At 44.6% G+C, this 26,107-nt stretch overlaps 1 protein-coding gene across 7 annotated transcripts in view; it reads right to left on the bottom strand.

Annotated features, from left to right (window-relative positions):
- The window catches only part of CSMD3 (CUB and Sushi multiple domains 3), a 2,007,504-nt gene that overhangs the window by 370,947 nt on the left and 1,610,450 nt on the right, over positions 1-26,107 (bottom strand). For all 7 annotated transcript variants that reach the window (XM_075352941.1, XM_075352934.1, XM_075352935.1 and 4 more), the window contains 4 exons: positions 11,330-11,448; positions 6,773-6,842; positions 5,134-5,250; positions 2,463-2,672 (listed from right to left, as the gene is read on the bottom strand). In XM_075352941.1, coding sequence (XP_075209056.1) covers positions 2,463-2,672; positions 5,134-5,250; positions 6,773-6,842; positions 11,330-11,448 — 516 coding nt within the window. The remainder of the gene's footprint in view (positions 1-2,462; positions 2,673-5,133; positions 5,251-6,772; positions 6,843-11,329; positions 11,449-26,107) is intronic.

Genomic DNA, 26,107 nt, shown 5'->3' with positions numbered 1-26,107 from the left:
AGTTTTGTTAAGAAATAGACCTGCAGAAACACGCAGTAACTTTTTGGAAATTTGATGCCAGCACTCCATAAAAAAACGTTCAATACATTAGTGTGACATATCAGAAAAACCCATGCCAGGTTGCAAGTCACATCACAAGACGAGGTCCCTATATACTGTATATATACTTTTCTCTCTGTAGAAACATAACGCATATACGTCTTCAGAGAGAGTATCCCAATATATTTTTGTACTCTTAAGATGGACATTTCATGTGACTTAATATCTCAGTATAAGTCCACAACAAGTTATAGTTGTGTATTCTGGTGTACTGAAAAAGAGCTTTTGTTTACAAAAATACAGGAAAAAAATATAGAAATTAAGGTGTTTTCAGGATATAAAGTATAAAAAAAAGTAGAATAAATACTTAAGGAGGAGGTCCACTACACAGCATAGTGGCCATACATCGATGTAAAGCTCATAAAGAAGGCTTTTCTCAAATACCTTGTATAGTTAATTGTGCCTCTGAGCAGCGCTATTGTGATCCTCTCATCCCCATCACGTGACCCCGAGTTCCGTGACTTCTGAGATCCCGTGATGTCACATCAACCTACAGTTGACCCGACATCACTGAGGTGGGCCCCAGTCTCCCTGAGTAATTGGGATGGGCGACGTTTCATCGCTCAACACAACCCAGCATTGCTCATGCTTGCGGCACTCTACAGCGAAGAAGAGAGCACGCAGGATGCTGGGCTGTGACTAGGAGGGAAACTCCTTCTTTGAGAGGTTTACATCGATGTGTGGCCACTATGCTGTGTAGTAAACCACCCATTTAACCCCTTAAAGAGATTGACAACTTTGTTAACATTTATGGTTTATCCTTAGGACAGATCATCAATGTCCCATCGGTGAATCTTCGACTCTCCGCCGATTAGCTGCTTTCAGTGGCGGTAGCAAGCAGCTGGAAATTTTCAATTCAGAAGCTCTTCTATCTTCTGATAGCAGCAAGGGCCTATTGATCTGAATAGGAGGTAGATTTGCAGTACCCAGCTGCAGCTGCAATACATTGGCACCGCAGCTCCAGAACTGAGCATTTTCAGCTGCCTGCTATGGCCACCAGCACAGACAAGAGCTGATAGACAGGGGTGTGAGGACACCACCGATCAGGCACTGATGACCTACCCTAAGGATTGGTCATCAATGCTAAAGTAGAGGTCAACCTCTTTAAGTACCAGGCAATTTTTAATGTTTGCACTTTTGTTTTGTTTGTTCAAATTTTCAAAGAGATTGACAGTGGCATTTTACAGGTTAACAGTCATGGGAGGATTTCTATTCCATCCGTGGCTGTTAGGCTACTTTCACACCTGCGTTGAATGGCATCCGTTGCTAATCTTTGAGGAATTACGGTAACTGTTGCAGGAAACCATTGATTCCTCATAGACTTCTATTAGCTATGGATAGCAACGGATGGCCTTGTGTTGCATCCGTTAGATGATGCTGCGTTGCTTCCGCCTGGCGGATGGAACGCTGCATGTAGCTTTTTTCTGCGCTTGGTGAAGTGTCAGGAAAACGCAACCTGCAGGATTCCATCGGTGTCCGTTTTTTTTATAATGGACGCCCATGGTGACGGATTCCGTTAACGCAACTATCTTTACACAACTGCGCATGCCCAGATGTGTACAGTCAATAAAAAAAACTATAACGGAATGCGTTAATGCAACGGATGCCGTTCAACGCAAGTGTGAAAGTAGCCTTATAGGTACATTAAATCAGCCAACATGGGCAGGGAAAGATGCGGGCTCGATGGGCGAGCCAGCATCAAACGCAGGGAAATGACCCATGAGAGACAGTGCACGTCATGGGTCATTAAGGGTTTAACTAAAAAAAAAAAATCAAAGCTCCTGCTGATTCCAAGCGCTGCTGCTTAGGTTCTCCATGGTGGTCAACCACTTCTCCTGCAGTAATGATATACCAAACATGTGCATGTTACCTCTGCAGTCAATCATTGGCATCAACAGTCTCATCTTAGGGACATCACCCTTACAGGACAAAGTACGGCAGGTACCCCCTCTGTGCCAGCAATGGAAATTAGCAAATAAATATGATATTAATTTTAAAGCGATACAAAGTTCTACCGCGCTAGTGGTGATCTTTATTTGGATTGATTATTTTAATTTTACTTTTATTTTTTTTACCTGCCTTTATTCCTTTTTTTGCAAACCATAAAAAACTTTTTAAAACCTCTTTTTTTCAGACTGTTGACTCTTTCTGACCATTTTTTTGCTTGCTCCGAATAAACTTTCTAATTCACTATGAGCACAGACAGATCCTCTCCTATCTACACCCAAAATCCCCAAGCACTTTGGCTGTCAGACTTGTAGCCGGGATATAAATAGATGTACTAACTGCGCACAAAGTTACTAAATGCACATTTTAAAAACTTTTTTATTGATTGCATTAGAATAGCAAAGTGTGTTGCTTACCTTGATAAATGATGTGAAATCCCTGTTTGTTCTGAGAATAATCGCTATGGAAATACAAGCTGGTCTCATGGGTTGTGCTGAACAGTGAAGCAGGGACCTGAGGACCACTTAACCTGCCAATTACAGAGCCGGTGTCTGCAGGTCCGCTCCGTACCTCCAGGTAGTCGTGTATTGTTTCAGTGGAGAAATTGACAAATTGTAGATGCACACCTGATAAGATAAATCACGTACGTTACATTACCTAACGATACATTTAATTAAAGCAGCAGATGTAACGCGCACTTCCAGCTGTTTATTGCACTGCTGCTGTTTTCATGGCCTGTGTCCTCCGATCTGGAGAAAAAGCCGAGGTTCTATTGTGTTATTTACTAGAACAATTCACTTTTTATATACAGTTTTATATTAAACATTAGCACCGATCAGCTGTCTTCATGGATGTGTAAGCTACACTTGTAGCTCTCTATATATGGAGATATACAGTACAGACCAAAAGTTTGGACACACCTTCTCATTCAAAGAGTTTTCTTTATTTTCATGACTCTAAAAATTGTAGATTCACATTGAAGATATCAAAACTATGATATAACACATGTGGAATGAAATACTTAACAAAAAAGTGTGAAACAACTGAAAATATGTCTTATATTCTAGGTTCTTCAAAGTAGCCATCTTTTGCTTTGATTACTGGTTTGTACACTCTTGAAAACCATTTCCGGTGACTACCTCTTGAAGCTCATCATGAGAATGCCAAGAGTGTGCAAAGCAGTAATCAAAGCAAAAGGTGGCTACTTTGACGAACCTAGAATATAAGACATATTTTCAGTTGTTTCACACTTTTTTGTTAAGTATTTTATTCCACAAGTCTCAATTCATAGTTTTGATGCCTTCAATGTGAATCTACAATTTTCGGAGTCATGAAAATAAAGGAAACTCTTTGAATGAGATGATATGTCCAAACTTTTGGTCTGTGCAGTATATATATATATATATATATATATATATATATATATATATATATATATATATATATATATATATATACTTTTGTGATACTCTGCTTGGAGTTGTTAATGCTATATATGTCTGTGCTTGTGATGTGAATAGCAGTCAGATATATATATATATATATATATATATATATATATATATATATATATATATATATATATACATATATATATATATATATATATATATATATATATATGTATATTATAGATGGTAGATCATTTGAAGGGAACCTGTCAGGTCCTGCATGTACCCAGAACCAAGAGCGGTTCTTGGTGCATATGTCTAATCCCTGCCTAGCCGTTCCAGGCTACAGGAGCATACATAAAGAGATCTTTAGAAAAAGTATTTCTAAAGATCCTTTATGATATGCTAATGAGCGATGAGACTAGTTGCAAATGTGTTACTTCCCTTGGCTAGTCGACCTCCTTAGGATGTAAGTATGCCCCTGTGGGCGTGCTAACTTGGTAATGAATGCGCCGCATCAGAGGCATGGTTTCTCTCACTTCTGCTGCCACCGCTGGTTTTCGGCTCAGTATGCATGATCAGAACATCACCGGACTTCTGGTCATGCACACTACACCAGTTTGAAGCTGGGATGTGTATACTCTTCTTCACAGTGCGCATGACCGAAAGTCCAAGGACGAATAGTGCGGCATTGGGGTTACTCGTTACATTGCAAGTATTCTCCATTGACTTGCATTGCACACACTATTCGAAATGCATACGAGTATTAGACAGTACCTGTTACGAGTATCGCAAATCCAAGTATTTCGAAACTCGCATCACATACACAGTATATAGACACAGCAACATGTGGAAATGCAGAGAATCGGCCTTTATCTGGGAGACTGAGACTATTCTGTTTATTGTAAATCAATTTATGTACATGTGTCAGTTTTAGTTTTCTTCAGCCTGTACTGAAAAAAATAATAATGTTGCTTCCTGGTATCAGCTATGCTGGCTGAGGCCCCACCCACCCATGGTCCCATGGGTATGACATCAGCACAGGTCCTTCTAGTCACTTAGTAAAATGATTTTCTAATAGAATTAGCATAAGTAACTGCAGGAGAACAGACATGCAGGAAAGCGGGAATCATTATGAATATCCACCCCAGCTATCAGCTGATCAGCAGCTGCTGCCACTCAAAAAACTGATAATTTTACAAATTTTATTTGCTTGTGTTTCAAAACATCTACATCCTAGCTGACAACTAAGGTATGTATAGAACCAGCCTGATAGTGCCAGTATAGCACTGGCTTTAGGATATATAGGAAAATCCTGGTGATTGGTGCACTTTAACTTTTTAGAATGCTATTCAATAGATCTGCTTTGGGGTTGGATCAGGTAGACAAGCCTTCACTTTACACATGCATCAATGATCCTTCAGAGCAAATGCCTGACATCAGACCTTTTTTGATAAGTACTAACCCCTGCATGCAAGGGACACCCAACTAAACTTCTTGTTTAGCACTGACTCAGTTTTCCTGCTTCCTACACATCATGTTCAAAAACTGGTTGATGTGATAATCCCAGTTATTTACTTCACCTGTCAGCAGATTGAAGCTTGTGTATGATAAGTACTGTATATATTGGTTAATTGACTGAAATAAAGAAATATTCAAAATCTTTGCAAAGACAGAAAAACAGAATTTTACTTACCAAAGCCTATAGGAAGTTTGATTGTCCAAGTACAATCCAAACTACTTGGGTAATTTCCTGGAAATCCGGGGCTGAGTATCACCCCACTGAAGTCAGTCATTGCTCCACCGCATTGTGCTAAAGAGATTAATAGTTGATTGACAGTTAGTTTAATAGACTAGCAAGTGTTTTCTTATAATAAATGATGAACTATTACATATCTTATATCATATGATTGTGTCATAGCAAGAAATGTCAAAGCATCCACCCTACAAAGGCAGGCTATAATCTGCACCATTTTACTGACTTGTATATACACTGGACATGTATATAAAAATTTAAATATACATCTAAGCTCCCTGGTTCTTGTCATATACTCACTTTCCGGTGGCTTCACCTTTTACAGACGCCGGTCCCGTCTCTTGGTGCTTTCTTGTTACATAGTTACATAGTGTTACATAGTTACATAGTTACTTAGGTTGAAAAAAAGACCTAGGTCCATCCAGTTCATCCTTCCTCCACCAGTTCTACATTTAGTCACTAAGTCATTTATAACCAACAATGTTTTGTGTACAGAGGAAATCATCCAGCCCTTTTTTTGATTGTCACTTCTGACTGTCTGGAAGTAAGAAGTTACATCACAAGTGCTCAATACAGCTCTATGAGAGCCAGAACAAGGCCCTCATAGACTTGTATTGAGCTGTGACCTCCGGTGTGCCGTGAAACACTGGAGGAGCCAGCAGGTCACAAATCACAGGAGACTTCCCAAAGCAACACTGGAGAAAGATGAAACCGCCTGAAGGTGAGTAGTATCAGCAGAGGACTTAGGCCCCATACACACATCAGTTTTTTGCATCAGTCACAATCTGTTGTGTGACTGATGCGACGCATCCGTCACAGATTGTGGTAAAACTGATGCGATGGAGAGAGAGAGACTTTTCTGACCAGAATGGAATTTACACATTGAGTATGCTTGATTATAAAAAGACGGACCCGGCGCCGGAATCTGTCATTTGATGGATTGTGACGGATCTGGCGCCCATAGGCTTCCATTATAACAAATGACGGATGAAAACGGATTCGTCGCTGTTCGTTTTTTCGACGCACACAAATAACCTTCATGTGGATGTCGGCTGCAGCGGCCGGACAAACATTTTTAACGGATCTGTCGCAAGACGGATGAAATGTGGGGCCATCCGTCGCTAATACAAGTCAATGAGAAAAAAAACGAATCCAGCGCTTGATACGTTTTTTTGACAAAACAACAGATTATGGCTGATGGCAAAAAACTGATATGTGAAAGGGGCTTTAGATTTAAAGCACCACTTTAGAGGTGAAAAAAAAGTGCTTGAGTGGTGCTTTACGGAAATTCAACTCAAACTAGATCCTCCACGTATCAATTTGTTCACCTCTAATATAAATAATATAAGCTATTTGTAAAAGTTTTGGCTCAGTGGTTAGCACTGCAGTGTTGCAGCGCTGGGGTCCTGGATTCAGATCCCACCAAGGACAACTTCTGCAAGGAGTTTGCATGTTCTCCCCGTGTTTGTGCGGGTTTTCCAGTGTGGACAGTGATGATAATGTATGTAAAGCACTACAGAATATGATGGAACTATAGAAGCAATGCATAAGAAATACATTTCTGTTAGGCACCACTTACCAATGCATATGGGAATTGGGTAGTTCCATCTTCTCACTGGTCCAGGCATGCATGTGATGTGAGAATGTCCCTGTGGGAAAAACAGATAATAAATTAAAATGTGGTAACATTGCAAAGTGCAGCATTTTGGTATATAAAAATGTGCTAAGTTACAAGACCCACATCAGATTTAAACACACTCCATCCATCGTCAGTTTGGCAAGAACATGGTTACACTTTTGCTTGTAATCCTTATAAATGGTGTTTGTCCAAAGAATTTTCCTCTTTAAACAATATTTTATGGTTAAAAGCATTAACCATGAATAATCCGAGACCAAGATAGTAAGATGTTGGAGCCTTTAGCGATTGGCAGAAATCTACATGGAAACCTTGCAGTAAGTGCTCAATTCCTGTATAGCACCACCGCAGGGCAAGTGACCCTTTACATGTTGTCCACTTAGATCAATGTGTCCATGTATCACATGAAAATGGTGGATAGAGTTGAGCAGATTGATTTGCGAGATTCCAGTTTATCGGCAGGTCAGTAGTCTCTGGCTACTGGATGACAGGTGCGTGAATCTCTAACTTTCTGCGGTCCCCAGCACGACTTTTGATTAGCCAGGTTGGAGCAACATCATAAATGTCCCATGCCTCAATTATGAAATTGCACCAGTACAGCTAATCACACACCACACGGGGATCTGGACGGTAAGAAATTCACGAGCCTATGGACTGGAGTGCCTTGAATCAATTCATCCAACTCAAATGCTCCAAAGTGGTTTTTTTTTATGGAGGAAAAGAATAATAAAAACGGTAAAGAAGGAGAACAAATGGGGCTTCTTTAATAAAATTGACATCTTTACAGTTTTTATTTGTATTCAAATGCTTGTATTTTGGGCTGGAAATCATTTTGGCCATTGGGTTTTGTTGCTGAAAAAAAACGTATCCAACTGTCCATCTGATAAAAGCATTTGTAGTTCTTTGTATGTTTTTGTAATGTAAAGTCACACTGGTGTATGATTCGCAAGAGTGCAAAGAGAGAAAATCTCACAATGCACTCGGACCCATGTAAGACAATGTTGCAGCTCAGATCAGCAAGTTTTTCCTCATTCCTAAACGAACTGAGGAAAAAAATCACAGCATGCTGCTATTGTCTGTGAATCTTGGCTCACTGGCACCCATACAAGTCTAAGGGTGCGAGAGAAACATCGGATGGCACTTGGATGACATTCAACTGCAGTGTGATATATGCACAGGCTGACAATGGAGGATTACTAGAGATGAGCGAAACTGAGGTTTGGTTTTCGAACTGAACACCAACTTTAAAAATCAAGGTTCAAGTTTGGGATTCGGATGCTTTACGTGCGAACTTCACTTGTGTGAACAACGCTGTGCTCAGGTATGCTCAGTTCTCAGCCCTGTGCCAGCTGCTTGCAGTGTATGAATGGCTTGCACTAAATGTATCAACAGCGTGATCGGATGAAGTGTGCAAAAAAGAAAAAAGTTTGTAAAAGCCCGCTCAGGAGCCCTCTCCATGAAGTGGCTGGCTGTATGTGGGCAGAGACGAAAACAGCCAATCGCTGATTCTGAACCTCATCAGATAAGGTTCAGAGAAGTGAAGGTTTGGTTCGTTAGCTGACAGCAAACCAAAGCTCCAAAGGTTCGCTCATCTCTAGAGATTGCTCCCTCCTTCTCCTCTGCAGCTGTGATCTGATTTCAAGATTGGATTACAGTTGCATGATACTTGGCTCACACTAGTAGCAGAGTGGGAGCGAAGGGTCATTAGCATCTCTCATCCGATGCTCCTGCATCAGATGCCATACTCTAGTTTGTCTCCTGCCATATGTGTACTGATTTATGGTTACAGATCAGTCCACCAAATCCTAGAAGGAAGAGAGGCACTCATCCAAAATAAAATGCAATGTCCTTTATTTCATGTATGGGTGATGATGACGTGCATCACTCGGTCAAAAGAGGTGCTGGTAGATGGGATGAAAATCCCTTGTCATATATATTCTTATAAATTACCGCACTCACTGGGATTTTCTTGCAAAAGTGTTCACAGTTTATTCACATATATGTTGTACAAGCAGTAGTGCCAGCAATGCGTGAAGGAAATTTTTTCAATATATTGTGCGGCAAATTACACAACGTTTCGACCAATTTAGGTAGGGCCTTGCTCACATTTTCGCTCATATAATTAGTCTTTTGTCATGACCGGCAGTCAGGCTGGGCACCCTTGCATAGATGGGTTACTTGGTGCTGAAGCACCTGGTTACAAAAGCATACCGCTAGTGTCGTGTCCTTGATTATATGATCTCTGTGCTCCCGCACCTGAATATAGCTGTTCCATGTAGTTTCTTTATTTCATGTAGACATATGAGGGTAGGGAGAGGATTCGGGAAGCGAAGTCGCGTAGAAGCGCTATTCTAAGAGTGAAATGGCAGCCGTCATCCTTGCTTCCTGCATCCTCTCCCTACCCTCATATGTCTACATGAAATAAAAGACATTGCATTTTATTTTGGGTGAGTGCCTCTCTTCCTTCTAGGATTTGGTGGACTGTACCTTTATGGCTCTTGTTAACGGCATTCCCTACTTTTTTCATGTCCCAGCTCTCTGTTCCAGTTGGTGATTGTATGCTGCTGGTATAAAGCGGGCTTTACACGCAACAACATCGCTAAAGAGATGTCGTTGGGGTCACGGAATTCGTGATGCACATCCGGCCTCGTTAGCGACGTCGTTGCGTGTGAAACGCACAAACGACCATTAAATGATCAATATTACTCACCTAATCATTGATCGTTGACCGGTCGTTCTTATCCCGATTATCGTTGCTGTTTTAGGACGCAGGTTGTTCGTCGTTCCTGCGGCAGCGCACATCGCTATGTGTGACACCGCAGGAAAGAGGAACCTCACCTTACCTGTGGCCGCCGGCAATGAGGAAGGAGGTGGGCGGGATGTTCTGGCTGCTCATCTCCGCCCCTCCGCTTCTATTGGGCGGTCACTTAGTGATGCCGCTGTGACGCCGCAAGAACCACCCCCTTAGAAAGGAGGCAGTTCACCGGTCACAGCGAAATCGCTAGGCAGGTAAATACGTGTGACGGGTGTTAGCGATGTTGTGCGATACGGGCAGCGATTTGCCCATGACGCACAAACGACGGGGGCGGGTGCTTTCACCAGCGATATTGATAGTGATGTCGCTGTGTGTAAAGCCCGCTTTACTGTCAGTGTAGTCAGTAGTGCTGAACTCTCTTTTTTTGCTATGCTGTTATGGTTACAGATCCCATCAGGGCTGGACTGAATTTTAGGATCATAAATGAAGTGGAGCTAAGAAAAAGGCAAAGAGTTCCTTCTCCCTTCAGAAGGAACTGATTGAAAGATTCTCAGTTACATCATTCAATTTTTCGAGATACAAACAATCTGTAAATGGAAATGGTGGAACATTGTTAATAAAACTAAATTGCAAAAAAAAAAATTTCTTAGAGCAAACATTTGCACTTAAATATTACAAAAATATTACAAAAAAGTCCCCAAAGGTGTCCATATTCTTTAAGACTGTTACAGGAATGACTTGGTCGAGTAATAAGGTTAGGAGATATCTTTAGAGACAATTGGGCAGATTTATCAAAACTGTCAGTAAAACTGTCTGTGTTGCGCATAGCAACCAATTATTGTAAAATTTTCATTTTTCCACAGCAGCTTAAGAAATGCTAAGGGCAACAAGACAGTTTTAGTAACAGATTTGATAAATCTGCGTACGAATGAAAAATAAGCAAAAATAATGGAAGCTTGAGTAGACTTTTTGAGAAAGAAAACCTATCGAACTGACATTTTCATTAATAAGAAATTATCACATATTCACCTTTTTTAATAATAGTAAAATAATGGATCCAATTCCCAACCTAAAAACGTTCTCAAAAATATAAATAGGCATATTAAATCTTTTTCTTTTTTATTTTCATAAAAGTCAAAGTACAACCATCTCTCTTTAATCTCAATAATAACTAATTTACACATGTGGTTACTTTAATTAGCAAAATGCAAATACAATTAAAGCGCACCAATCACCAGGATTTTCGAATATAACCTAAAGCCAGTGCTATACTGGCACTATCAGGCTGATTCTATACATACCTGTATTCACTTTTTCCCTTACAGGACCTGTATGAGGTCATACCAATGTGACCAGGAGGGGTGGGGCCTCAACCAACAGAAAAATGTTGCTTCCTGGTATCAAGCTTTGTTGGCTGAAGCCCTGCCCCTTCTGGTCCCATGGGTATGACCTCACACAGGTCCAGTAAGGGAAAAAGTGAATAGATTGTATAAAATGTATGCTAATTCTAACAGGGGGAGGGGATAACTATGAATATCCCCCAGCTATTATCTGATCCTCAGCTGCTGTCACTCAATAAGCTGATGATTTTATAAACTTTACTTTCTTGGATTTCATCTAACTATCTGAGGTGACCACTAAAGATATGTAGAGAATCAGCCTGATAGTGCCAGTATAGAACAAACTGTAGGTTAAATACGAAAATCCTGGTGCGCTTTAAGGTAATGTAAAATAAATGACAATACCTGGAGAGAATATCCTTGATCGCAATGAAAGGACACCACATCCCCGACCATGTATCTGTCACCGACTTTTATCCCATTACTTGGCATTAGTGGCTCTGAACATGAGTCGAGGCCAATGGCTGAAAAATAAGTAATACACATTAATATTGTCAGCTGCCAGCTAATTATTCACAATGGAATATATTGCACATGCTTAATTTGCCTTCCAACTTTTCCACATTTAGGCAAAAAAAAATTTTGGAAATGTAAACCGGAACCTATACAGGGTTCCAAAAATTAATTATGTTCTATGAGAAGAGATATCAGATAGAGATGAGTGAATGTCTTGAATTTTACTTTAGGTAAATCTGCTAGATTTGATTTCATCCAAATAAAATTATTCAAAATGAAAATTATGCAGATTCCTGTGAAAATATGTTTATTATTCTCTGAGACCCCATAGTATAATGGATGGAGGGGGGTGAGAAGAAAAAAGAATTTAAAAATAATAAAATGCTCACACTTTGGTATTCGCCTGTCCCAGTGTCACAGTAGTCTCCCTGGTATTTTAAGACTAGTGACCTCCTTATGACTGGAACTTCCCATCTATATCTAGACTCCTCATTTATTATTATTATTATTATTATTATTATTATTATTATTATTATAGCGCCATTTATTCCATGGCACTTTACATGTGAAAGGGGTATACATAATAGGGACAGGTACACTAATCATAGACAATACAAGGCACAGACAGGTACAGAAGGACTGAGGTCCCTGTCCGTGAGGTCTCACAGTCTACGAGGAATGGGTGAGGATACAGTAGGTGAGGGTAGAGCTGTTCATGCGGTGCTGTATCAGACGGTTACGGCAGGTTGTAGGCTCGTTGGAGGAGGTAGGTCTTCAGGTTCCTTTTGAAGCTTGTCAAGGTAGGCGAGAGTCTGATATGTTGTGGCAGAGCATTCCAGAATATGGGGGAGGCATGCGAGAAATCCTGGATGCGATGGTGGGAGGAGGAGATGAAAGGGGAGTAGATTAGGAGATATTGCGAGGATTGAAGGTTACATACAGGTAAGTACCGGGAGACTAGGTCACAGATCTAGGGAGGAGATAGGTTGTGAATGGCCTTTTAGGTCATGCTTAGGCTTCTGGACTGGAGTCCTTGGGCAATGGGAAACCAGTGAAGGGATTGGCAGAGAGGAAAGGTCGAGGAGTAGCGGGGGGACAGGTGGATCAGTCTGGCAGCATAGTTTAGAATAGATTGTAGGGGTGCAAGACTGTTAGAAGGGAGGCCACAGAACAGGAGGTTGCAATAATCAAGGCCAGAGATAATAAGGGCATGCACTAGGGTTTTTGCAGCTTCTTGGGAAACTAATGTGCAGATCCATTCTTGGGCTTGGATGTGTGGCTTAAAAGAAAGATCATAGTCTAGAGTTATTCCCAGGTAGCGAGCACGTGGCACTGGGGAAAGTGAGCAGCTATTGACATTGATGGATAGGTCAGGTGGGGGGGTTGGGTGAAGAGGAGTAAAGATAATGAATTCTGTTTTGTCCATGCTTAGTTTTAGGAATCGAGCAGAGAAAAAGGATGAAATAGCAGACAGACATTGTGGGATTCTGGTTAGTAGGGAGGTGATGTCAGGTCCAGAGAGGTAGATCTACGTATCATCAGCGTAGAGGTGATCTTGAAAGCCATGGGACTCTATAAACTGTCCGAGGCCGAACATGTAGATTGAGAACAGCAGGGTTCCTGGAACTGAGCCTTGGGGGACCCTGACAGATAGGGTGCGAATGAGGAAGTGGTGTGAGAGTGGGAGACGCTGAAAGTTCAGTCAGTAAAGTATGAGGAGATCCAGGATAGGGTCAAGTCTGTGATGCCCAGAGATGAGAGAATTTGTAGAAGAAGGGAGTGGTCTACTGTGTCAAAGGCAGAGGACAGGTCCAGGAGGAGGAGGACAGAGTAGTGTCCTTGGCGGTTAGTAGATCATTAGTGACTTTTGTTAGGGCAGTTCCAGTGGAATGATTGGGTCAGAAGCCAGATTGTAGACAGTCAAAGAGGGAGCAGGAAGAGAGGTATGAGGACAATTCGAGATGAACATGTTGCTCCAATAGTTTTGAGGTTTCCTTTTCTGTAGCATCTCATGAGTTAATTTCAGGTTTTGTTGCCAGCAGCTCTGAGCAGTGCAGGTCAGCTGTTGCTGCTTTAGGCTCACACACATTTAGGTTCAATACTGGAGATTACCCAGCAGTCCTTGCTGCTGTTAGAATTATTTCTACTTTGGCCAAGCTGGTGGAAGGATCTGCTGAGGTTTTCTCTTGTGCCCATCCACCTGCTACTTTATAGTCTGTCTTCTATGGTGGTTTCGTGTTTTGTATCCTTCTGTTTATTCCACCAATCTTTCTTTCCTTTTCCTCTGTGTATATTAGTTTAGTGGCGAGTCTAGTGTACTCATTGACCTACTCACTAGACAGGGTGTGTTTAGGGCCAGCTGAGGGACCCAGGTATCCTGCTCACTGACAGATTGAAAGACCCTTGTATAGGGACACTAGGGAGCTCAGGAGTCAGCTTGAGGTGAATGCAGGAGGTGTCCCCTCACCCTTCTCCCTAGCGGCAGGGACCTCCATTGTATCGTAACCCCGGTGTTTCCCCCTTTTTTGTGATGTTTTTTGCCCATAGGTCTGATCGCGTGTTTTGCACGTTATATACGGACATATTTTACTCTGCACTTGACATCCAGTGCTAGGTTTTGCTCCCTTTTCACATGTCTGTGGCCCTCTGCACTAATCCAAGCCTGGTTACTCTGATAACCCTGCAAACACCTCTGACATTATCCTAGTTTTTTTTTATGGCCGACTTAGGCAGAATACTACTGCCTGAGTATTCAGGAAGTATAATTCCCAGCTACAATATTTTACAAGAGTTTGCCTTTTCATTTCACTCAGCCCCAGCCATGTGTTCAAGCATCTCATGAGCAAACTCTAGTACTAGAAGGGTTCATATCGTCCAATATGTCTGTCCAAGACAATTTTAGGTTTTGCAGTATTTTCAATTCGGAAAAGCTAGCAAATTTGAATTTCAAAAGATTCACTCTTCGTTATTTTTCTCCCTTTGCCTACAAAGAGCCATCTTACTTTATGCACCAGAACTGCCAGTGAATGTAATCAGCCTCATTCTGGGGTTGCTTATATAGTCAGGCTAAGTTCACATGTCCAGTAATCATCCATTACATCGGATTAATCAGCCATTCATTGGCAAAAAAGTGCAAACACAACTTTTTTGTCTGTTTTGAAAAAAAATGATTTTTGCTAGATTTGTTTTTTTAACATTGGAGTCTACCAAAAATGGATCCGTTAACTGATTGCTATTTAGTTATTCGAGGTTTTTTTCATTTGTAAAGGATCCATTTTTTGCTACCAGATCAGTTTCAAATGGAAAATAAATATTAATCAGTTAACGGATCCATTTTCCATAAACTCCCATATCAAAAAAAGAGATCCTGCAAAAAACTATTTTTTGAAGTCGGACAAAATGTTTATGTTTGAACAACTTTTCTGCCAATGGATTGCTGCTGGATTCATTCTAACTGATGATTACTATATGGCCTCAGTTCCACTTGCACATAGCTTCCAATGCACGAGCATCGGAAGCAATATACTAATGACCTTCTGCAATGAGCGTCAGCCAAGAGTTATGTGACTGTGATTCGATCTTGTGATCAGATCACAGCTGCAGAAAAGAGGGAGGGAGCACTTTCTCCCAATCTCCTCCCTGGCCTTTCTCTGCGTACATCACACTGTGGTCAGATGACATGCGAGTGCAATGCGATGTTTGACACGTTTCCATAGCCTTGTATGGGTGCATGTGAGTCGAGACTCGCTGCCAAACGCAGCATGCTGCGATTCATTAATCATGCTGATATGGCATAAGAAATCAATTGCAGATAGAAGCTGCCCCATAGTTTTACACTGGAGTGTGTGCAATCCACTGTTTTACCAGATGGCACTCGTCTGTGCAAAACAAAAGTGGAACCATGGCCTTTATGTGAATATAGCCTGCAAAACCTGATTGACACACACATTTCCCTGGATCTCAAAGAGGAACATCCAAAAAAGGCACTATATCATGAAATGTCCTTGTGACAAATATACATGATATACTATAAACGACTTCTTATGCAGAAGACGTGACATTGGGCACTATAGGCTGCTCTACACGCAGCGACATTGCTAACGATGTCGCTGGTGAAAGCACCCGCCCCAGACGGTTGTGCGTCACGGGCAAATTGCTGCCCGTGGCACACAACATCGCTCGGATCCATCACACGGACTTACCTGCCTAGTGATATCACTGTGGCCAGCGAACGGTCTCCTTTCTAAGGGGGCGGTTCGTGCGGCGTCACAGCGGCGACACTAAGTGGCCGCACAATAGAAGCGGAGGGGCGGAGATGAGCGGCCGTAACATCCCGCCCACCTCCTTCCTTCCTCATTGGCGGCGGTCGCAGGTACGAGGTCGTTCCTCATTACTGCTTACATAGCGATGTGTGTTGCCGCAGGAATGACGAACAACATTGTCTTGCAGCAGCAACAATATTTGAGATTAGAACGATCAACGATATGATGAGTATTTTTGATCGTTAACGGTCGTTCCTGCATTTCACACGCAACAACGTCGCTAACGAGGCCGGATGTGCGTCACGAATTCCGTGACCCCAACGACATCTCGTTAGCGATGTCATTGCGTGTAGAGCCCCCTTTAGGCTCCATTTTGATTGCTACCTCTGCATAACCTTTTGCCCCCTCTTGAAAATATGGTTGCCTATGCTACCGTAAGGACATGGCACACAAATTCTTTGCATAAATATTTACAATAGCTCTCATTTCCACCCTAGATGACGTAACATAAAACAATGTAGAAAGTAAAAAAATGTAGTCAAATAAATTGATCCCCTACATGGAAACAGTTAAACTAAACGGCAATCCCATTTACTACGGAAAAGCATTCCATTTGAAAGTAATGGAATTTTGTATGGGACACTGACATTGACAAATGCCTTTCTGTGTTTGTAGGTAATACTAATTGAATTCATACAAATTACTAGAGTCCAGCTATCAGCATTTATATCCCTGTTATCAGCTGAGGTTCTAAGACCAGCTGCATAATTCTGGAGCACCGGTAGGGTCTATTGTCACTGCCTGACACCGCTGTCACCACAATGAGAAATGCAGGATGTGCTATTGGTTTATTAATACAAGAATCCATCTGCGACAATATTTCATTTTCTTTGAAGTTGGACATTTTATGCACATAGAGATTACATAATTTGAACCCATATATAGATGTAACATGCATTTGATATTTGTTAATGCATTAACTCTGAAATTCTAGATTAAAGGTGCCAAAGAAGAATTCAGGTCTAAGGATTAATAGGATTAAAACACACAATGGCTTTACTTATCTGACATTCTAAATCCACTAGGGATTAAAGAAAGGGTAAAATTAAATAAATATTGAAGACTATATGGGGAATGTAGGAACATACATTCGCAAATGTCGTGGGCGGAGGAGGGGACGCTGCGCTCACCCACTGCTCGGGTCCGGCTGCTGCTGCTGTTGCTGCTCGGTGGTGGCTCGAGCGGTGGGCCGGATCCCGGGGACTCGAGCGGCACTCCTCGTCTGTGAGTGAAAGGGGGTGGTTTGGGTGTAGAAATATTATCCGTGACGCCACCCACAGTTGTGGTGACATTGGTCACACCACCACTGCTCTGGACGGGGATCCCGGGAGCGATGACAGGGAGCAGCTTGGATGTTGGTTTTTCCCTCCCTGGATAGGGGGTTGGTTGTCCCGGGGCCCGGTGAGGGAGGTAGGGATGTATGGCAGGCGGGTTACGGGGCCTGGTGAGGTGCAGGGTCGCGAGGGCAGCGCTGTGCCGCACGGCACAGTGGTACTCACTCAGCCAATGACGAATGCAAAGTCTCCGGTTAAACAAACGGCTAGATGGACGGGTCCCACAGACGGCTGCGGTGTTTCTCCTCCCGGCAGGTTGATGGTGACTGCCTTTCCCTGCACCTGTGTTGTGTTATGGTTCCAATGGCTTCCCACCGGTAACCTGCTCCCCAGCTTGGATGGAGGCTGAGGGAGCCCCTTTTGCCCGCAGGCTCTGGCCCTGGGAACTGTAGCCTTTCCGGTGACTGTGTTTCCCTCTACGGTTTGAGCGGTTGTCTTCAATCGGGTCTTGACTGCTGGGAAACCCCGGAGGTTCCCTTCGCTAATGGATTTGACAAATTCAACGGCGACTCCTAGCCTTGTTGGGGTCCGTAAGCCCTGCCGGATGGTGCTGGCTTCTCTTTACTCTCCGATCCGGTACCGCCGGGCCACCGCCCATCCACGGTCCTTACGGTTTTCTCCAATTAGCCTCTCCTGCAGACTGTCACCACCGTCTGCCAACCTTGCTGTTCTGTCCGGGCCACACACCCGGACCGCCTTCAGACTGCTCCTCTACCACTTTACTTCCTCTCACTTCCACTTCAAACTCTATCTGCTCCCACTCCTTTTCCCGCCTCCAGGACTGTGAACTCCTCGGTGCGCGGGACCAACTGCCTGGCCCACCCCCTGGTGTGGACATCAGCCCCTGGAGGAAGGCAACAAGGATTTTGTGTTTGGCTTCGGTGTGCCTGACCGGGGTGTGGGGTGTGTTGGTTTAGTTCTGTGACGACCTGGCTTGTCCAGGGCGCCATTCAAAAACCTATGCAAAATCTTAACAATAAAATTCTAAATTCATTTTTTGTCTTTTTGTTATATATACACAATGGATAAAAGTCTTAAAGTAACACTTCATCCTGTTTCTATTTTACACTTATAATGCTATCTCACCGTGATTGGTTGTAAAGTGCTATACATGCCCCCCCACCCTTAGTTCATGTCTGTGATTGTTTGCAGTCAGTTTGCTGTATAATAGTGTAAAAAAATGAAATAAATAATACAAAAATGACATAGGCACCTACTGTATTTTGATTGCCAGCACAGTTAAAGCAACAGCACCAGACTGCAACCCCACCTGTGAGCTTTACCGTGGGTTGTTATCAAAATAGAGGGACCGGAATTGTCGCATCTAATGAATGCGAAAATTCTGGACAACTGCAAACTGATATTTGTAGGCTGGGGGGGACCAATATCCATGGCACCTGCCATCCTGAAAATACCAACCCCCACCTGTCTGCTTTATTATGGCTGGATATAAAAAATGTGGGGACTCTATTCCTTTTTTCCCCTCTATTTTGATACCAGCCATGGTAAATCTCACGGATGGGGGCTACAGCCTGCTGCTGTTGCCTTACCTGCACTGGCTATAAAAATATGACGGGAGTCTGTCATTTTTTAGATTATTTATTTTTTTTAAACTACTATATAGCAAATGGACTGCACCCAATCACAAGCATGGACACCGGGTGGAGGGGGCGTGTATAGTAGTCTGCAACCAATCACAAACACTGGCACAGAGGGTGGGCGTGGGAAGCAGTGAATATTCATAAACATTAATTATTGGGCCTGGAGAAGAGTCTGACTGCAGTGTGATCAACTGAGAAACACCGGAAACTTGGTATGTATAACTATTCTGCTCTTAGTACCATTTAACTTCCACTACAGCCCCCCTAATGCTTACTATGGTCATTTTGCAGCCATTTTACAGCCAAAACATTTAATCTCCATCAACGTGTATAGGGTTCTTTGTTCGGGATTAAGTTCGGCGTCAAGTTCACTCGCCGATCCTGATTTTGTTTTTCCCGTGTTGGTTTAGGGCACTCGAATATCCATGGGTTTGCTCATCACTAGCTGTAATATGAGTATAAGTATTTTTATATTTTGTGCATCTTACCTTTTGTTCTAATCTGAGGTCTAGAGAGACACCATAGAATAATAAGGGACATTCAAATTGGGGAGAATACCTTTACTGCAAATTGAATTTCCAAGAAAATTCAGGTGAACTGTCAAATTTTGACTGATCTGCTTATCTCTATTCTTGGGAACATTTCAGCATTTCCTCTCCACAGTGATGTGATGGGAACATACAAAAATCAGTTATTTATTTATTTTATTCGCTTTTATAGAACCATTAATTCCACAGTGCTTTACTGGAATCAAAATCATCTGCGGAATTATAAAACATCCCTGCCTCCCACTAAATTTTATATATATATATATATATATATATATATATATATATATATATATATATATATATATATATATATATATATACACCTTATATACACTGTGTAGAAGAACAAGAACATGAAGTGCCATAGCAAGACAAGCCGCTGCATGGGATGTACCGATAATGGTGGTGGCTGACATGAAGAAATCCTACCAATGGCTGGAGAAAGCTGGACTCCAGGACAGCACAGAGGCACTAATCATAGCAGCACAAGAGCAGGCGCTAAGTACCAGATCCATAGAAGCAGGGATCTACCACACAAGACAAGACCCAAGATGCAGACTATGTAAAGAAACCACGGAAACAATCCAACATATAGTGGCAGGATGCAAAATGCAAGCAGGAACATCGTACACTGAACGCCACAACCAAGTAGAGGGAATATCTGTACAGTGTATGGGCTAAGTCCCCCTACATCCAGATTGAAGACCTTAGAAAAAGTGGTGGAGAATGAAAGGGCTAAAATTCTGTGGGACTTCAAGATCCAGACAGATATACGTGGTAGCTAACCAACCAGATATTGTGATAGTAGACAAGGAACAGAAGACAGCAATGATAATAGATTTGGCAGTGCCTAATGACAGTAAAATCAGAAAGAAGGAATATGAGAAGCTGGAGAAATATCAGGGCCTTAAAGAACAACTGGAGGAGATGTGGAAGGTGAAGGTAACAGTGATTCCAGTGGTGATAGGAGCACTTGGAGCAGTGACCCACTAAGTTGGAAAAATGGCTGCAACAGATTCCAGGAGCAACATCTGAACTCTCTGTCCAGAAAAGTGCAGTGCTGGGAACAACTAAGATCCTGCGCAGAACCCTCAAACTCCCAGGCTTTTGGTAGAGGACCCGAGAATGAGGAAGGACAAATAACCACCCACAGGGGGTGAGAAGGTAGTTTAATTTTATATCTATGTATACAGAATTTATAGTGTATTAATAAAAGATGCAGTTTCCCACAGCTAAATGCTGACAGGGAGACACATCACCAGCAGGAGGCAGGTGATACTGCATCAAATATGATACACTGAGACTCTGTAGTATACACTAAGGCACAGAGCTTAGAACTAAACAAGAGCAATATGATGAGGCTATACCCTGTCTGAAAAGTCAACGGAATGATTCAAAATGTATTATGCATCAGGGTAACCAAAGAATTTGGAAAAAGGTAGGAAGAAGGCTTAACTAAACAGCAAATAACACAGATATACAAAAGACAAATATAACATTTACATTATACTTCAATTATAGTGTGACGCCCTGGACTAGCCAGGTAGTCACAGACATAACATCATACACACCCCCTCCCCTGGATAGTCACACCAGTCAGACAAAAACCCTTGTTGCCTCCCTCCAGGGTATGATGTCCACACCAGGTGGGGAGGAGCCAGGCGGTTGTCCCCACCCACCGAGGAGTTCACAGGACTGGAGGTGGGAAAAGTGACAGTTTCAGTTTGGAGGGGAAAGTGAGAGGACAGAACCTGTGAGTGTCTGGGTCGGAGCCCAGGCACTGTCAACACGGTTGGCAGACAGTGGTGGCCATCTGCAGGAGTTAGTGGATCTCTGTGGAACCATAGGATCGGGGTCGGGCGGTGGCCCGCCAGTACCGAGACGGGGAGCCGAGTGAAGCTAAGCACAAAGGCAGGGCCATCGGACCCCGACTAGGCTTGGAGCCGCCGACAACGGTCAAATCCAAAAGTGACCAGAACCCCAGGGGTTTCCTAACAACCAAGACCCGACAGAAGGCAACAGTCCACACTGTGAGGATACACAGCCACCGCCATAGGCTAGAGATCCAAAAGCCAGCACCTGCAGGCAAAACGGGCTCCTTCGGTACCTATACGCCGGGGAGCTGACTACCGGTGGGCAACCACAGGAGTCAGAACATTCTAACAAGGTGCAGGGAAAGACAGCCACCATCACACTGTCCGGGGAGAGCACAAACACTGCAGCCAGCTGCGGGACCCGTCCATCCAGCTGTTTGGTTTACCAGAGACTCTGTGCATCTGTGTCTCAGTGAGTATTACAGTGCCATCCGGCACTGCGCCGCGCTGCCCCTGCAACCCTGCACCCCGGCCATCCAGTCTCCCCGTTCCACATCCGGGCCCCGGGATCACCAACCCCTACCCACGGATGGGACAACATCCTAGCTGCTCCCTGCCATCGCTCCCGGGATCCCCGTCACCAGCAGCGGTGGTGCCCATCATCACCATGACCCGTGGTGGCATCACGAACTATCTCCCCAAACAAACCACCCCTTTTTCACTCGTGGGCGAGGAGCGCTGCTCGAGTCCCCGGGTCCGGCCCACCACTCGAGCCACCGAGCAGCAGCAGCAGCCGCGGACCCGAGCGTAGCGCCTCTCCACCCCCGACAACTTGGCATCACGAATAGGATAGAACCAATCTACCTACCGGTAGAAGTGCGCCTTGCAGTCCCCGCCGGCGGCGTCCGGCCAAAAAGAAAAAAAAATTGAAGTTCTGCCATCTTTCACGCGAAGATTTCCCGCTCGAGTGTCTTCCCCGAGCAGGGAAGGTGCGAAAGTGAAGCCCCGCCCCCAGAAGAAGGAAGTGCTAGAAAGAACAAAGGGGGGGTGGGTGAGAGCCTGCCTCATGTAACCGAAGGCATAAGAAGCGTGGTCGCCAAGACCCTGAAACCTTCCCGTTCCTGGAGGCCGAGCAAGCAGGATGTCTGTTCCGTACAGCAGGCCCACACCCGGAACAGCGGCGTGGGTGGAAGCCCGGGTGGCGCAGTTAAGCCGCAGGCTGCAGACCCGGCTCCAGCTCCTCGTACAAGAATGGGAAGCTGGAATGGTGGAAGTGGTGGTGGCCGTGCGGGCCCTTGAGGCGGAGGCAGAGTTGGAGGAGCGGGTGAGTGACCCACGCCCCTGTGTCCCGGAGGGACCGGTCGCTGCGGCTGAGGGGCCCGTTCTGCCCTTGCTCAGCCTGCTGCGTCTTCTGTTGCCCGCATTGGTCATCGCCACCCCGCCGGTCGGCCCGTTGCTCCCAAACCCGGCAACAGATGACATCATCCCCGCCCGCGAAGATCCACCGGCGCTGCCCACGAACACTAGCTTGCCCAGCCAGCACCGACCCTGCTCCCTTGGAAGGTGCCTGCTCCCCGAAGGGAGCCATCCGACTCGGAGGCGGCCACACCTGGAGAAACCCCAGCAGTCCGCCCGGCCAGCACAGAAGTAGACGATGGCCCACCTCAGGCCTGAAAGGTGACACTGACCGCCCCCAAGCTCCACGCCTCGGCTGAGGCTGCGGAGGGTTGCCGCTGCAGGGTAGCAAAGCAGGCCGCGACACAGCGGTGCTCCCCAACCCAGATGGTGCCAGTCGTGGCCCACATCGAGGGGTGCCTGATGGGCCCGACCCCCGCGCTAAAGGAGCCGCCATGTTGGGAGCGGCAGCCGAACCCGATAGGTCAGGAGATAGAGGCCAGGGAGAAGGAAAAGGCTGCTACGTTGGCACGCACTAACAAGGCAAAGGATGCTCTCCGAAAGCCCCTCCCAAAGCACGGGGCCCTACCTTTGAAGGCCAAGTCTGGCAGTTCTGCCCCCGGCGTGGATGGGGGTTTATCTATGAGCCAAGCCTGGAGGTCGAGGCGTTCTTCTCCCAGCGAGATGTGCACAGCCAGCCCGTCCATCCAGCCGTTTGGTTTACCAGAGACTCTGTGCATCTGTGTCTGAGTGAGTACCACAGTGCCAACCGGCACCACGCCACGCTGCCCCTGCAATCCTGCACCCCGGCCATCCAGCCTCCCCATTCCACAACCAACCCCTACCCACAGAGGGGACAACATCCTAGCTGCTCCCTGCCATCGCTCCCGGGATCCCCGTCACCAGCAGCGGTGGTGCCCATCATCACCAGGACCAGTGGGTGGCGTCACGAACTATCTCCCCAAACAAACCACCCCCTTTTCACTCGTGGGCGAGGAGCGCTGCTCGAGTCCGGCCCACCGCTTGAGCCACCGAGCAGCAGCAGCAGCCGCGGACCCGAGCGTAGCGAGCGCGGCCTCTCCGCCCGCGACAATAGCTTATACAGTACTATATAGGCAAAAAATAAATACATTCTAGAGTTCTGCTTTAAAGGGATCCAAAAGCTATTAACCTGCAGATATGCAGTTAATCCGCAGGTTGATAGCATTTCAAAGCTTTTCTGCCACCTTTTCCATGTGAGTCACCACTGAAGGCATGCACTCTTTATTTTTGATTACCGTATTTTCCGGCATATAAGATGACTTTTTAACCCCTGAAAATCTTCTCAAAAGTCGGGGGTCGCTTTATACCCTGGATGTCATCTTATAGGGTATATAATTAGCCCTTCCTGTCTCCCAAGACTTAAGCTATTTGCCCACGGGACTATGTACCCATGGATATATCCGCAGGTAAGTCCGCAGGTTTCCCACAGCAGCTCCCCAGAATCTGCGAGATTCCAGCAAAATATCTGGACATTCATGTGACTTACCTGCGGAAGTCCCATCCTCTATCTTCTTAGTGGAGAGGCGGGATTTCTGCAGGTATTTCCGCAGGAATAAAATGACTTGCAGTTACGTGTGGCTGCGGGACATCCGTAACATATTCCACAGCCGCACATACTGCACCATTGATACAGCACTCCCCAAATCTCATAGGATAACATGGGGAGTGTCTGTATTTGCTAAAACCTGCAGATTTATCTAGAAAATCCAGATAAATTCACAGGTTTTCCGCAACAATTTCCGCGGGTACATAGTCCCGTGGGCACATAGCCTAAGGGGTACTTTGCACACTACGACATCGCAAGCCGATTGCTGCGATGCCGAGCGCGATAGTCCCCGCCCCTGTCGCAGCTGCGATATCTTGTGATAGCTGCCATAGTGAATATTATCGCTACGCCAGCTTCACATGCACTTACCTGCCCTGCGACGTTGCTCTGGCCGGCGAACCGCCTCCTTCCTAAGGGGGCGGGTCGTGCGTCGTCACAGCGACGTCACACGGCGGGCGGCAAATAGAAGCAGAGGGGCGGAGATGAGCGGGACGTAAACATCCCGCCCACCTCCTTCCTTCTTCATTGCAGCCGGGACACAGGTAAGGAGATGTTCCTCGCTCCTGCGGCTTCACACACAGCGATGTGTGCTGCCGCTGGAACAAGGAACAACATCGCAACATCGGTCCTTCCAAAATTATGTTAATGAGCTACGCTACACCAATGATACGATTTCGATGCTGTTGTGCTCATTAATTGTATCAAAAACGATTTACACACTACGATATCGACAGCGATGCCGGATATGCGTCACTTTCGATTTGACCCCACCGACATCGCACCTGCGATGTCGTAGTATGCAAAGTGCCTCTAAGAGCGGTAGCTCATCCCTTTGGCCCAAAATATTTATCATTTATAACTGACATCAAACATTAAACATTGTATAATACTCTATGTGCATGGTATTGCACCAATTTTTCTTGCTCCTGGCACAATTTGGGCTCTATAATCCTTAGCAAGAGCCCTGCAATAGCAGAGTTTCATTTTGATGCTGTCGCTGGATGTTGGATCAGGTGTATCATCAATTAATAGAAAGGTGCTTTTTTCTTTTCTTATGGCTTTTGTGTTATTCTTCAGATGAATATATGTGTAAAACCAACCCTATAATATAAACACCTGTCATTATTATTGTTAATAGCAAATTCTAAAGCCTTGGAAGCATTAATAGATCAACATTTCATTTGCTAAACAGCAGGTGTTTTGAGTTCAGTGAACATTATCTATTCATGTTTTCTAATTAACTTCTTTTTGACGCTGCTTGAAAATCTGCAAACTAATTACAGTAATTAAATAATCAAGATTTTTCTAGGTGAATTCAAGCCAAAACTATCAGCTGCATTAAAGTCATTAGGACATCTGAACATTTTTTTTCTTCCTTCCTAATAAAGTTTATGTCAGTTAAAAAAAATTAATAAAAGTTTAAAAAGCGCCATTATTTTTTACGCTTCTCATGTAAAGCTACAGTCTTAGGGACTGTGAGAAATATTATAAATTTGGATATATTACATAGAAAAAAAAAAGGAAAAAATTAATTAATAAAATTAATTACCATATTTTTCAGATTATAAGACACACTTTTCCTTCCAAAAAGTTGGGAGAGAAATGAGGGAAACATCTCATAATCCGAATGTAGCTTATTGGGGTGGTGGTGGTGGAGCGGGGTCACAGGAGAAAGGGGCAATGCTGTGAAGGCTGTGCTGAGGCTGCGGGTGCTGCGTTGGGGCTGCGGGTGCTGTGTTGCTGGGGCTCCAGTGGCTGTGTTGCTGGGGCTCCGGTGGCTGTGTTGCTGGGGCTGCAGGGGCTGTGTTGTTGGGGCTGTGGAGGCTCTGTTTCTGGGGCTCCGGTGGCTGTGTTGCTGGGGCTCTGGTGGCTGTGTTGCTGGGGCTGCAGGGGCTGTGTTGTTGGGGCTGTGGAGGCTCTGTTTCTGGGGCTCCGGTGGCTGTGTTGCTGGGGCTCTGGTGGCTGTGTTGCTGGGGCTCCGTGGCTGTGTTACTGGGGCTCTGGTGTCTGTGTTGCTGGGGCTCCGGTGGCTGCGTTGCTGTGGCTCTGGTGGCTGTGTTGC

Source organism: Anomaloglossus baeobatrachus, chromosome 6, assembly GCF_048569485.1.
Source record: "Anomaloglossus baeobatrachus isolate aAnoBae1 chromosome 6, aAnoBae1.hap1, whole genome shotgun sequence".
Lineage (NCBI taxonomy): Eukaryota > Metazoa > Chordata > Amphibia > Anura > Aromobatidae > Anomaloglossus > Anomaloglossus baeobatrachus.
The sequence above is the reverse complement of the archived record's forward strand: the minus strand, read 5'-3'. Positions and strand labels throughout refer to the sequence as shown.